The sequence below is a fragment of the Geotrypetes seraphini genome, chromosome 10, assembly GCF_902459505.1.
Source record: "Geotrypetes seraphini chromosome 10, aGeoSer1.1, whole genome shotgun sequence".
Lineage (NCBI taxonomy): Eukaryota > Metazoa > Chordata > Amphibia > Gymnophiona > Dermophiidae > Geotrypetes > Geotrypetes seraphini.
Genome location: NC_047093.1, coordinates 121,692,623 through 121,707,346, shown reverse-complemented (window position 1 = coordinate 121,707,346; position 14,724 = coordinate 121,692,623). Strand labels below are relative to the sequence as shown.

At 43.7% G+C, this 14,724-nt stretch overlaps 1 protein-coding gene across 2 annotated transcripts in view; it reads right to left on the bottom strand.

The window, feature by feature from the left end:
* The window catches only part of FUZ (fuzzy planar cell polarity protein), a 30,908-nt gene extending 16,609 nt beyond the window's left edge, over window positions 1-14,299 (bottom strand). Inside the window, exons 1-9 of one of the 2 annotated variants that reach the window (XM_033961856.1) lie at window positions 14,141-14,299; window positions 9,706-9,827; window positions 9,395-9,479; window positions 9,117-9,185; window positions 6,601-6,705; window positions 6,297-6,494; window positions 3,779-3,874; window positions 3,579-3,685; window positions 3,413-3,492 (exon numbers count right to left, since the gene is read on the bottom strand). In XM_033961856.1, coding sequence (XP_033817747.1) covers window positions 3,413-3,492; window positions 3,579-3,685; window positions 3,779-3,874; window positions 6,297-6,494; window positions 6,601-6,705; window positions 9,117-9,185; window positions 9,395-9,479; window positions 9,706-9,827; window positions 14,141-14,227 — 949 coding nt within the window. In that variant the 5' untranslated portion in view covers window positions 14,228-14,299. The remainder of the gene's footprint in view (window positions 1-3,412; window positions 3,493-3,578; window positions 3,686-3,778; window positions 3,875-6,296; window positions 6,495-6,600; window positions 6,706-9,116; window positions 9,186-9,394; window positions 9,480-9,705; window positions 9,828-14,140) is intronic. The other variant, XM_033961855.1, reaches the window with a different exon arrangement.
* Window positions 14,300-14,724: the final 425 nt, after the last annotated feature.

The window sequence follows — 14,724 nt, the reverse complement described above, 5'->3', positions numbered from 1 at the left end:
CTGCACAGAAATTTTTTTTTGTGCATATTAAAACTGTATACTAATGTTAAATGCGAATTCTCAATGCCATACCAATCTTCATCAGCAATATAAGTAACTCACACTCTTCATATACAATAGCTGTAGTTCAGGCGAGCAACTTTGTTATGATGCCCATTCTATATCACTAAATCCCAAGAGCATCATATTATGCATTACCACTCCAGCCGGTCTTTCAGGAACATAGCAAATCAAGTATAAACCAGAATATGATCAGCATACAAATCCCACTCCACTCCGCCAAAATCCAGGAACTTGATATGTAAAGCCATCTTTAGTATCCATTCTTTCCTGAATCTCAAAAAACACAGCCGATTCAATGCATTTAAAATTCTTTAAGTCCATTCACAGAAGAGTCACTTATTTTGAGAATTATAATTGTCTGGTTACTTAATAAGTTACCATACTCTGTTTCCTTTAACCGATTTACTTCCTGGTGTCAAAAGTTGATGTCACTATTACACATGACTGACCATCACAATTACTAAGTCACCAGCATTGATTTTATTGTGAGGAATTCAGTTCCATATGCACTTCTATCTTTCCATAACAATCCATCTCATTAGAATAAACTTAAGCAATTCAGCCCAATTAATTGAATCATATATTTTGTGAATAATATCTTTATGATTCAGAGTTGCTGTCTATCCGCAGCAAAGAGAGAATGCCGCCATCTGTATCAAATGACCCTGACCGTTTAGAATGTTCATTCAAAAGGACTTCATGCATTCATTCATCAAAATATTTATATCTAAAGTAAATAACATAGACATCGGGCGTTCACAGTTTTCCAAAAACTCATTTAATTTCACCGGGTCTTCAAAATTTAGTCTTGTTGTCATATGTGACTCTCATTATGGCTGGATATATCAGCCCATATCTAAACTAAACTAAACTAAACCTTGGGTTTATATACCGCACCATCTCCACGAATGCGGAGCTCGGCACGGTTTACAGGAAGAAAGATGAGAGAGGAACTACAGTGGAGAGATTAAAGAGTTAGGTGTGTATCTAACACCAAGACTCTTCAATTTTGGCTTCAGATCCAACAGTTTTTTCCTTTTCTGTGCCGTAGCCTTGGCAAAGTCAGGCACAATGTAAATTTTTGAATCCTGACACTTTAAATTCAGATTTTCTTTTGCTAGCCTAAGAATCTCTGCAATCTGCTGATATCTTAATAACTTGAAGATCAAAGGACGCGGTCCTAGCTGTCTATCTGCTCTTCGAGTCGGGATTCTATGGGCTCTTTCAAATTCCATAGGATATTTGAATTTCAGCGGCAAGATCTTAGGTAAAAAGTTCTCCAAAAATGAGACCAGATCATTTTTTTCTATGCCTTCCGGCAGACCAATTATCCTCAAATTATTCCGTTTGCTCCGGTTAATGCAATCTTCAAGGTCCCTTGAAAGGCTCTCAATTAACTTTTTATCCGGCTTTAACTGCCGAATTTCTGCTTCATTTACCTCAATTCTTTTTTCCAGCTGGTCCACCTTAATATCCATAACTGCCATTCGTCTCGTAAGGTTAGCCACTTCATCTATGGCTTCTTGTATCTTTCTGGAGTTATTTAAAACAATTTCTTTAATCTGCCTGAGTTCAGTCACAATATCGCATCTGTCCTCTCCCGGCAACGGAGCTTTTGAAGGGGTCATCGTTCCGTTTTTGATCTCTTAGCATATCCTCCGCTTGTACCAGCCACCTCTCCCTTCAATTGTTTCAACGATGCCATTATGCCAACAGAAAGCGCTGTTTCAGTTGAAAATTTTATATTTTATAGCTTTTATTTTAAAATCATTAACCTGCTAAGGAGGAGCTGCGCTATCACCCGACCATCTTACTGTGGCTCCAAGCCACGCCCCATGAACCCTGAATCTACAGGAATCTACTTAAGCAGATTTATGTACTGAGGCTTTGCCTTCCTAAAATAAAACTTATATAACGCCTCCCAGACCAACCAACAAAACTACTCCACATATCATTAATCCATGCACTCAAAGTTCCTACATCAAATGCTATAATTGAACCACTTCCCTCTTGCTCTAACAGAGAAAGTCAAATTATTCCTATACATTCTTTCATCTTATCTCCAAACATCCTTGACAAATTCGTTACTGAATTTCAAACCAGCTTCAAATATCTAATCCTCTATGATTCTTCTTATTCAACATTTCTGGAGTTAATCTCTGAGGGATGGACCTCACGAGCAGTGTGTTGCATGGATCTGGTCCGTTGCTTGCAAAAGCAAATCTTATGCCGATCATTGTTGCTGGAATGTTTAAACCTCTGCTCATCGACACCCGACACAACAGAATAGTGAGACTATTGTTGGCATGGTAAAGAGTGGCTGAAGGACGTAGTCAAATTTGGCTTGACCTGCCTAATATGCAATGCACTGCATGATTTAGCGCTGTCATTTATGATTGCGCGAGCAGCACAAATACTCTCTCGTGGTCTCATCATACCACTGTAATAGCCCTATTCTGCAAGGCAGATTGCATCCAATGAAGTATTAGGTCAGAACTGGAGGCCATAGGTAAAGTTCGTCACTGCTACAAGGAAAGCACCCGTTCCAGGATATGGAGAGGAATTAAATTCTGAGACAGAATTCAGGAGGATATTTCCTTCATCCACCTCATCCTCATCTTTTTCAGTTGGTTCCTTTGATGGATCGAAATGGAAAGAAGAAGTTTTAATATATGAAGAAGTTGTGACTAATATAAATGCAAATATATGCAAATACAGAGGCTGAATGTTCACTTTGGATATCCTGAAAATCAGGGTATCAAAACCCTTGAAGATCAACAACGTGAGTCCTTGTAAATATTTATGAGGACATGAATGTCACTAACTGCACCTTAACAAGATCGGAAAGAATAGAAGTCTTTGTGTAATTTTATTGATTGAAAATAAGTGTTTACTGCAATGGTTCATATATGTATAGTGTGCTGCACTTTTTACTGATTTGAAAATTAATAAAGATTAATTAAAAAAAAAAAAAGGTGCGTATTTAGCATGTGCTAAATTGGTTAGCGTACCTTAACAAAAGGACCCCTAAGTATCTTAATAAAAATTTTGTCCCGCGACTTAGCCTATGTTTTAGATTTCGGCCCCTTATGTGATTGAGTTTGACACCCCTGCCCTAGAGGCAGAGTACAAACAGAACACATCAATATAACATTTAGAAAAGGAACTCATACATAGTTACATATAGGACAGAGGAAAAGAAACAGGAAACCTCATAGCTCTGATGCACCAAAACCACCACCATTCACATATCCATGCAAAAGTTTCCTTAATAAAATGAGTTTTAAGTAGTTTCTTGAAAGTAGATAGAAAAGGCTCAGAACGCAACATCCTACGCCCGTGAGCTTACCGTCTCTTGGTGGCTTTTCCACCGACTGAGCCTGCACCGTGAACAAGAGCCGGTTCTGATCTCGTTTAATTAATAAGAGCCTAAAACAGAATGAGACAGTAGCATGGACTGTGAAAAGACAGGGGAGACTCTGAAGAGCTCCAGAAAACATTGGCATCTATATTACCCCAGAACTCCCTGGTGCAGAGGAATGGATGCCGGGAAAGATCGTCGCTGTACTCGCAAGCAGGCTTTCACTGGCTCCAGCAGGGGCTTCCAAAACACCTCCACCAACTGCACAAAAGAATAACCCAGAAGCATCACAGATGTGCTGGCAAAGGAAAATACAACCAATAACCCAGTAGATCCAGGCGCACTAGTACCAACCTCGGTCTCCACTTTGTGAAGAGAGGGAGTCGGGCCACAAAGCATACAAACATGCACCCCAGGGACCAGCTGGAAGGTGAGGAGTCTGTGAGGGATCTGGGAATAGTAGATAAAAAGGCAAGGTAGCCTGTCAGCACCTAAGAATGAAATATAAATGTTCTAAAAGCCCCTTCACCATGTTTTCTGATTGTATTTGCATCCCCTCTTACATTCCCTCCCCTTCAATCCTTTCTTCTGCAACATTCCCTTCACACATCTGTAATTCGCTGAATGTCCAGCCTTCTTTCAATGTGAACTGCCTAGAAGTCGTTTGACTATGGTGGTATAGAAAAATAGTTATTATTATTATTACTAGTGTTTAAGCCCGTTACATTAACGGGTGCTAGAATAGATGTCTGTCTGTCTTTCTCCTGCCCCCCTGTCTCTTTCTTCCTTTCTTTCATTCTGTCTCTCTCCCTGCCCCGTTTATCTTTTTTCTTTCTGTCTCTCCTTCTATCTTTCTTTCTCCCTCCCGCTTTCTTTCTTTCTTTCTTTTTTCTTTCTGTCGCTCTCCCTGCCCAGACCCTCACTGAATAGGCCGTTACATTAATGGGTGCTAGAATATATATGTGTGTCTGTCTTTATTTATTTCTCTCTCTGTCTCCTTAGCCACTTTCTGTATTTCTGTCTTTCTTTTGGCTGTCCACCACCACCCCTAGCATGCTCCCCCTGTCCATTATCCCTTCCTTTTATCTCCCCTGTGTCCACCACCACCCCTTCACTGCTCCCCTTATCCAGAAGCAGCCCTTCTCCCTTTGTTTTACCTCCCCCCTGTCCATCAGCACATTTTCCTGTTCCCCCTGTCCAGCAGTAGGCCTCCCTTCCTCCCCCCCCCCCACCAAGCAGTCTGCAATAGTTACATTTGTGAACTTCAAAAAAGCTGAGAACATTGTTATTGAGAAATAAATGCTTCAAGTCAAGCAGACCTTGAAAATCCAGCCCTGTTCCATTTCTGCTGGCATCTTTGTGTTGGGGGTGGCTGCTCCCTGTCGCTTTCAGGTCTTTCCCGGGGCGCTTTAACCTGCGGTAATGTGCGCGAGCGGCTCCATCGGCTTCTCCACCCAGACCCTGGGCACGCCCCTTAGCTACCCGGAAGTACCGGGCTTCACTCGCCTGCTCCCGGAGAGTAGCCCGAGAGGGCGGGAGGGGGGAGCGGCTGCCGTGGTGATCTTGCCGACTCCCTTGCCGGAGTTATTTTTCAGTTTAAAGGTGCCACGGCGGCTCTTCTAACGATCCCCGCCTGCATTAGAAGTATTTTCTGAAGCAGGTGCGTCTGGTGACAGGAGCCACAGCGGCACCTTTAAACTGAAAAAATAACTCTGGCAAGGGAGCCGGCCAACTGGCAGTTCAATTGGGAGCTTCGGTCTGGTCTTGTCTGCTTCCAGCTCGCCTTGCCGTATTTTTTTTTTTAGTTGAAAGACGCGGCGGTGGCTCATCTCATGATCCCCACCTGCGTCGGAAGTCCGACGCAGGCGGGGATCGTGAAAGGAGCCACCGCTGCGTCTTTCAACTAAAAAATACAATATGGCAAGGAGCAGCAGGGAGCAGGCCAGACGGAAAAACAGAACCCTAAGCAGCACATGTGCACTCCTATCTGCGGGTCGCTACAGCTCACAGAAAACCGGCGCACGCAGAGGAAGTGCGCATGCGCGGCCTAGCATTTTATTATATTAGATTATTACTTGTTGTATGGAGACTTATTTTCATCTCAATGGGTGATGGTGATAAGAAAAAGGTTTGAAGAACTGCAAATGTTCAAGCTTTCACATGCAAAATGACCTTCTCATGATTAACAATGTAAATTGTGTGTACACTCACTCTCTCTTCCTTCTGCAGCCCCTGAGCTATGCTCTGGGTACTTCACAAGGAGAAAGATTCTGTGTGGCAGACTAGGGTTACCATACGTCTGGATTTCCAGCTAGGAGTGACGTTGGGAAGGCATCTGCGCCTGCAACGCAATGACATCGTGGCAAACCAGCGCACGTGCAGATACTCTCCTGACAAGTGAGGGGGTGGGGCCATGGATCCGGATTTTAGTTCCGGAAAATCCGATAACCCTATGACAGACTAAACCCTGAACATTCCCACTCCCTTCTCACACATTTTTCACATAACCTAGATGAGAACCATTTCACCTGGTTCAGTCAAAGTAAAAATAGTAGCTGTAGGGATTTGGACTAAAGATTTACCCAGCAAACAGGCCACATTTCAAAAGAAAGCCATGGATGGAACGACAATAGCTTGTGTTGAACCGAGCCTGCTGCCACTACCACTGCCCCATCTCCTCCTTCCAGGGTTTGCATGACTGAACACAGCCTCTCCGCCCCACTCCAGGCATCTGACTGCGATGTCAAAAGTTAGACATCACCAGTGGATCATTGTGATATTGGGGTTTTCCCGATTCTAGCAGAAAATGAGAACACTAGCATGTGAAGAATGCAGTGGAGACAGCCGAACTCTCTCCGGTTTAATCTCTTACTGTAGGGCTGCCGTGGGGAAGGTACACCGGATAATCCCTTGACGAGTGTGGTGCCAGTGAAGCCACCAGCCAGGTGAGCAGCATCACTTCCTGAGCTGCAAGTCGCCACCATTTCTCTGTTGCCACCACTACTTTCCCTTGTGCCACCAGGCAGCCAAAGTCACTAGCAGCAGCCCGGCTGAACGCATCCAGACACTCCTGCAAGAATGAGATGTGCAGTCAGATGTAGCCAATCTCTCTCCTCCCTCTCATTCTATCCCAGATGCACTCGACATGCTGAGCAGTTTCTGCAGTCCTCTCTTACCTGAAGAACGGGGGTGTCGTATGCCATCACACAGTCTACACACTGCACCAGGTCACCAATCCTCTCTGATGCTAGCAGCAAACTGTCGATCATTGGGTAGCAAGCCTAGAGAAAGAGCAAAGGGGTCGGACATTGCAATCCCACTTCAGCAAGGCAGGAAACAAACAGAGAAGACAAAACCATAAACTGTACTGTATCTAAATGGTGATAGAAGGAACTACAGCGCAGTATATTTATTTGAAGAGAGGAAAAAAGGACCTCAGATGCCGCAGTTGAAGTCTCAAACTGAGAGATTCCAGAATTTTAGTCTATTTTAAAAAATTCCCTTCAAAAGTATAAACTAGAACAGATGGCATGTGCATCACATACGCAAGAGTCTGTCAATGTTATGAGTGTCTGTGTGCGTAAGGATATAACCGCCCAGACAGACATCATTCTTTGATGCGATTGGTCCTTGAAAACTTAATGGCAAGTAATTTTAGTTGAGTAACAAAGCAGTCTAAGGAGAAATTAGGTTCTTACCTGCTAATTTACTTTCTTTTAGCTTTTCCAGACTAGTAGAGGTCCCCACTTTGTCTGTTGTTGTGTTGTTGGGGCTGTTGCGTGGGCAGTTTTGTTTTTTGCTGCGGGTTCTAGTTTTTTTTCTAGGGCCAGGGAGAATTGAAGAACAGCGGCTGTGGCTCGGCTGGCTTAGCTGGCGAGCTGTGGGGACATTTTCCTTCTGGTATCTCTCCTCTGCATTTTCCAACAGCATTTGGGTATGTTAGTTATTACTCCTGTTTGGAGTATTGTTTATTCTGTTTCCAGTTCTTAGTTCTGCTTGGCTATTAGGCAGACTGATAGGAATAGGGGAAGGTATCTCTTATGTACTATTCCACAGTTTTGTTTCAGTCTCCACCTGCTGGTCATGATTGGGATATATACCCACTCGTAAAGATTAACCTCTACCGGTCTGGAGTGTGTTAAAGAAGCTTTGTTACCCTTTTGATCTTATCTTTACGAACTTGAATTTTCAGCTGCGACGGAAATTAAATCGAAAAAAAAGAGAACGACTGCAGATAGTGGATGATGAATTGTGTGTTTGTTTGTTGTCTATCAAGCCGCGTTTTGAGTTAATTTGCACTCAAAAACAAGTGCATCCATCGCATTGATTAGCAATTCTATTCTATCTACTTTAGTTTCACCGTTGTTACAATTACCCAGACATAGCTTAAAGAACTTTAAATAAATAACTGTCAAATCTAATTTTTGTTGGTTTTGCAATTTTGTAATTTCAATTATAACGTGCTGTAAAAAACATTTGCTCCAAATAGTGTGAGAGACCAACTGTGCTGCTCCTTTATCTTTCATCATTCCAAAAAAACCCCAGCCAACAGTTCATCAGTGTTGCAAATTCAAGTTTCTGTTTTCAGTATAACCCTTTTGGTTTGAAGTTTTCATTCAATCTGTAAATTGAACAAGTACCTTATTTTCTTCTGTTCAGAAAGTTGAACATTATCAGTGGGTGACAACACATATTCTCAGCCACCCAACAACAGCTTGTGCTGGCTTTTTCAGGGGTTAACAAATTCATCCTGTGTTTATTTCTACCATGCTGATTCTGTAAAATTCACATTCATTAAAGTGAGGAAGACACATACGGATGCTATTAAATTTACAGATAAAATTACTTGAAGACTGAGAGAAAATCTCAAACCAAAAGGGTTACAATGAAAACAGAAATTTGATTTGCAACAGTGATGAACTGTTTGGAGGGTTTTTTGGACCGAGGAAAGATAAAGGGCAAGCACAGTTGGTAGGTTAAAGTAAGGCCTCCAACAGCAGCACCTGAGGTCCTTTTTCTCTCTCTTGCTCCTTGTATCACCATTTAGACACAGTGGCAGTTTTGGTTTTATGTTGGGTAACAGCACTTGAGTTCACCGGTTTGTGAATTTAATGAACCAATACGTCAAGAAGTATTCAAATCCAAGCTAAAAGCCCATGTTTTCGGGGCTGCTTTCAACTCATAACTCCCACTCATTCTCTCTGCAAGAAACTCCCCCCAACCCCTATATGTCTTGTCTGTCTGTCCAAATTAGATTGTAAGCTCTTCTGAGCAGGGGCCATCTATTGTATGTTAAATGTACAGTGCTGTGTATGCCCTTCAGTGCTATAGAAATGATAGACAGTAGTAGTAGGAGAAGACCCGGGTGTTTGATACTAGAAAAGCCAGGCAGCCAAGACTAGAGGGGCGACAGCAAAGGAGCTCGGCACTACAATACTACTTCGGCATCAGTAGGAACATTTGAGAGACTCTGAATCCAAAGAAGCCTCTACTTGCAAGGAAGAAAGGGCAAAATTAGAGAGCAAGTGGAGTGTACAATACTGGAACAGCCTGGCAGGAAAGAGCAGAGGGTCAGAGGCCCTTAATCTTTACAGCTGCTGTCTCCTCCACCCTCCCGGGCGTAATGAACGGCCAGAAGAGATGAGGGGCTGAAACTCTCAGGGAAACACTCAGACACAGCAAACTGACGTACCCTCAAGTCTTTCTTCAGGCGTTCCACATTCTTAATGTTAACCAGCTCATCAAGGCCAATCACCAGCACCTGGGAGAGAAAGACACACACAGACACCTGAAAACTCTGAAGGTATACTTTGTGTGAAGAGAAATCGGGGTAATCTGTGCCTCTCAGCAGCTCTTCGGTCACTGCTACATTAGGAATTTCAGAGTGGATCTAACCTGGTGTGGGCATCTGTGGGTATGCACATGGTACTGCAGACTTGAAGGGCAGGAGGTTGGAACACACAAACTCACCATGGCATGAAACACATTGTCCATAAGCCTATGCAGATAAAGGTCACTGGCATCCTCCTCCGATGATATCACTATTAAGCTGATACTAAAAGTGCAAAACCAGATCATGTAAGAATAGAGAATAATTTCACAGAAGCAGCATTCCACACTCCCCACACAGAACGGCTGTTTTGTCTTCACTCCATCATCTCTCTCACACATCACGGTAGAAAACAAGTCATCCTCCTAACCATACCACTGGTATCTATCTCCCTCTCCTCTACTTCATACATGTGAGAGAAGCAACAGTAGTGAAGTGAGACATAGCTCACCTGTCATGGAAGGTCTTCCAAAGCACCCTGACATTCTCAGTGCATGTGGAGCTCAGCAAAACATCTTGGCTATGACCAAACATATGAACCCCATTTAGGGAGCCAATGACCGAGAAGGGTAGCTGTGAATCAGAAAGGAAAAGGAAAAATTAGGTCTTACTTGGACATTCTTTCCAGACCAAACCATGACCTGTGGGTTATGCCCATCAACCATCCACTAAACAAGAGATATAACTCACTTGTTCTGGACTGGTTTGATGTGGACATTAAGGAAGAACTGTTTATCCACAGAGCCACTTTGTCAATCCTTCCCTGTACTGCACATTCCTAAACCTTAGCAAGACTAGCAAAGTCTTCACTGAAGAACAAGCCTGAAACACGTTTAATCTAAGGAAGGGTGTGTGTGGTTATGGGGAAATCATTGCCTCCTTTATAGATGATGGCTCTATAGAAATTTGTGATTTGAATCATAAATTAGCACAAATTATTGACTGGTTATTTTCAAGTCAACTGAGATCTTGCCAATAGGCTGCACTGTAATGTTATCTCTATCCGCTCCAATCATTATGTCAGGAACACATCTTCCATTCTCACAAACCATTAAAAGTTTAGGTGTCTTTTCGTTCCCACATAACTACCATCATTAAAACCCTTTTTTATACCTATTGTGACATGCATTTACAACTTCTACATTTTGAATCCTCATTCATTCTTTGGTTATTTCTTTCTTGGATTACGGTAACTCTCTTCTTTATGGCTCCAGATCTTCGCAGACTACAATTGGTTCAGGTTTACTTACTAATTCTGGTAAAACTGATCATGTCACAGACTGCTGCTTCGATCTTAACACTGGCTTCCACTTCCACATCAGATCACCTATAAAATATTCCGATTGAAATACTCTGGCCTAGAGAATGACACGGTGACAAAATTCATCACCGTTCCCGTCCCCACGGATAACCGCGGGAAATAATCCCATGTCATTTTCTAGTGTCTATTTTAACCTCAGTCCTTCTACACCAGCATTCTTCAAAGCAAAGCTTGCGGGTCAGTGGTTGAGGCCATTCATACTCTGATTCTTATGTGAGCCAAGGATAATGAAGCCATTGTGCCATCACTGATGGGATTGGCTCTTAGGCACTGGTGGAATGAGGCATTATGACATCACAATATCTGCTCTGGATACCAGAGACTGTCATTCTGTAGTGTCTGTTTCAGCCTCAGTCCTTCTACACCAGCATTCTTCAAAGCAAAGCTTGCGGGTCAGTGGTTGAGGCCATTCATACTCTGATTCTTATGTGAGCCAAGGATAATGAAGCCATTGTGACATCACTGATGGGATTGGCTCTTAGGCACTGGTGGAATGAGGCATTATGACACCACAATATCTGCTCTGGATACCAGAGACTGTCATTCTGTAGTGTCTGTTTCAGCCTCAGTCCTTCTACACCAGCATTCTTCAAAGCAAAGCTTGTGGGTCAGTGGTTGTGGCCATTCATACTCTGATTCTTATGTGAGCCAAGGATAATGAAGCCATTGTGACATCACTGATGTGATTGGCTCTTAGGCACTGGTGGAATGAGGCATTATGACATCACAATATCTGCTCTGGATACCAGAGACTGTCATTCTGTAGTGTCTGTTTCAGCCTCAGTCCTTCTACACCAGCATTCTTCAAAGCAAAGCTTGCGGGTCAGTGGCTGTGGCCATTCATACTCTGATTCTTCCCTCTCTCCTTAAAGAATGACATGAAGATGGTTTCCCACGGTTATCCGTGGGGACGGGAACGGTGATTAATTTTGTCACCGTGTCATTCTCTACTCTGGCCAGCCCTTTCTCTTTCCCATCATTTAATACCCCCCTCAGATCTCTCCGCTCATCACAACATAATCGACTCATTGCACCAACTCATCGACAACTCTGCCTTGAGACTATTCGATATAACATTTCCCGAGTTAATGATCCTTCTCGCTGTAACATGCATGCATTTAGGTTTAGAACATTCTCTTCCCCCTTATTTCTATTTAATTTAATCTTATCCCTAAGGCATTTACCTCTTGTTCTGCTTTGTACTTTCCTTCTCACCTACTGATTTTCTAGTTCCTTTCCAAGATTTGATATTTTAATTAATAATTTTAATTATCTGTAAACCACCTAGATGTTTCCCATGTGCAGGATATCAATTTTTAATAAAATCAGAAACATAATGATGGGGGGAAAAATGTGTGAGTATATATAATATGGGGGGGAGGGTGAATGGATAAAAATAAGCCGGTTGATATTGTGCATTTGGATTTTCAAAAGGCATTTGACAAAGTACCTCATGAAAGATTTCTGAGGAAATTACAAAGACATGGGATAGGAAGTAATGTCCTTAGACATCTAAAGCCCCTCCCAGGTAGAGGGGCCTTAGGTGTGTGAGTCAATCAGGGCCTTAGGCCCCTCCCAATGCATCACATTATGCACCGAGGAGGGAAGGCCTGCCATTTAGGATAGGCGGAGCTTGAAGGACGAGAGACTGTGCTTCCCTCCTCCTTCCAATGCTAAGAGGTATTGGGGAGGGGGGGTTATCCTTCCTGCTAATTTTCTTTTGTGGAGGGGGGATTCATCATGGCAGAGTGAAGAGGGCATTCCTCCTTCTGTTTCACGGGGGATGAGGGCAGATTGCGGTGCCTTCGTTGGGGAGGGCTGTCATCGGCGGGAGAGGGGGTTGTCTGTGCTTTTTTTTCTTATGGGACAGATATTGTGCATGTGTAACATGCACAGCATCTGTGTCCATTAAAAAAAAGGTTAGAGAGGTAAGTGACTGGTCTTGACCACTCACTTTTTTGGATTGCTAAAAGCGATCACTTTTTTTAGTGCATCAGGAAGCCATGTTACAGCATCAATCACTCTTCTAATTTACATGGCATTTTAATATTAATTAGGTTATTTGCATGGTCGGATCGGGGAATGAGCGATCATGCAGAAAACCACGCAGTGAGCTATTTTCTGCATTGGGTTGGCAAATGTGATCGTTGCTAAAGCTATTAAAACAGGTTTAGCGACGATTGCTGGCTTCAGTGCATCTGGGCCTGTGTTAAAAGTCACTGCCCAGGAAAAGGATCTAGGTGTCATTGTTGAGGATATGTTGAACCCTCAGCTCAATGTGCGACAACTGCTAAGAAAGCAAATAGAATGTTAGGAATTATCAGGAAAGGAAAGGAATGGAAAACAAAGATGAAAATGTTATAATGTCCTTACATGGCTCTATGGTACGGCCGCACCTCGAATATTGTGTGCAATTCTGGTCACTGTATCTCAAAACAGATATAGCAAAATTAGAAAAGGTACAGAGAAGGGCGACAAAAATGATTAAAAGGTTTGGGATGACTTTCCTTTGAGGAAAGATTAAAGCGGCTAGGGCTCTTCAGCATGGAGAAGAGACAGTTCAGGGCAATATGATAGAGGTCTATAAAATGAGTGGAATAGAACAGGTAGATGTGAATCACTTGTTTACACTTTCCCAAAATACTAGAACTAGGGGGCGTGTGAAAAAGCTATTAACTGGGGAAAATATTTCTTCACTCACAAACTCTGGAATTTGTTGCCGGAGAATGTGGCGAAAGCAGTTAGCTTAGAAGGGGTTAAAAAGATTTGGATCATTTCCTTAAGGAGAAGTCCATGGGCCTTTATTGAGATGGACTTGGGGAAATCCACAGCTTATTCCTAGGATAAGCAGCATAAAATCTGTTTTACTCCTTGGGATCTAAGCTGAGTACTTGGGACCTAGGTTGGTTACTATTGGAAACAGGATACTGGATTTGATGGACTTTCGGTCTGTCCCAGTATGCCAGCTCTTATGTGAGCCAAGTACTGTATAGGACAATGAGCCGTTGTGACATCATGCTGAGGTTGGCTCTTAGGCATTATGACATCACAATGTCAGCTCTGGAATGTTACTACTCTTTGGGTTTCTGCCTGGTACTTGGGACCTGGGTTGGCCACTTTTGGCTTGATGGACCTTCGCTCTGTCCCAGTATGGCAATTCTTATGTGAGCCAAGTCTAGGACAATGAGGCCATTGTGACATCACTGCTGAGGTTGGCTCTTAGGCATTGGTGGAATGAGGCTTTATGACATCACAATGTCAGTTCTTTGGGTTTCTGCCTGGTACTTGGGACCTGGGTTGGCCACTTTTGGCTTGATGGACCTTCGCTCTGTCCCAGTATGGCGGCTCTTATGTTCTTATGTGAGCCAAGTCTAGGACAATGAGCCCATTGTGACATCACTGCTGAGGTTGGCTCTTAGGCATTATGACATCACAACGTCAGCTCTGCCTGGTACTTGGAACGTGGAAACGTGATACTGGGCTCGATGGACCTTCGGCAGCTCTTCTGTTGTGTCGGGTCGGGTCCTTCTAGTGAGTGGGGAATGAGTGAGAGGGGCCCCGGTACCTGTCGTCCCACTCCGCGACCCCGGAAGTACACCGGGACTCCGCTTCCCGCCGTCAGACACACTAAGCACAGGCGCAGCCCCTCCATCCGCGTCTCCAAGCAACCGCCGCCTCTCCACTGCGCAGCCTCAAAAGGGCGGACGGCAGCGTCAACGTCTGGCGACGTCACGCGCATCCTCCCGCGGGTTTATGCGCACAGAACGCCGAACCCGGACCACGCCCCCTAATGACATCATGGCAGAGCCCCTCCCAGCTCTCGCTTTCGCCTCCAGTCCCAGCCCCTCGATCCCTGTAATACTGCGGTGCAAGTGCACCGGTGCAACGTCGTGCAGCCAACCTCCCACCCCCATGGCTGCACCATTGCACCATCAGCCAAATCCTGAATGCAGCAGACGCACACGCATGCTCTCTCCCCGATCACATCCCATCCCAACACTACATTCTTCCCATTTACTGCACTATTGCAGGCCCACGTGCACCCAAATCTCCCTTATTACACGATCGCATAAACACGCTCAGTTCTATTAATGCATTAATGCTCCATTGCATAAACACACTCAGTTCTATTAATGCATTACTCCTCAA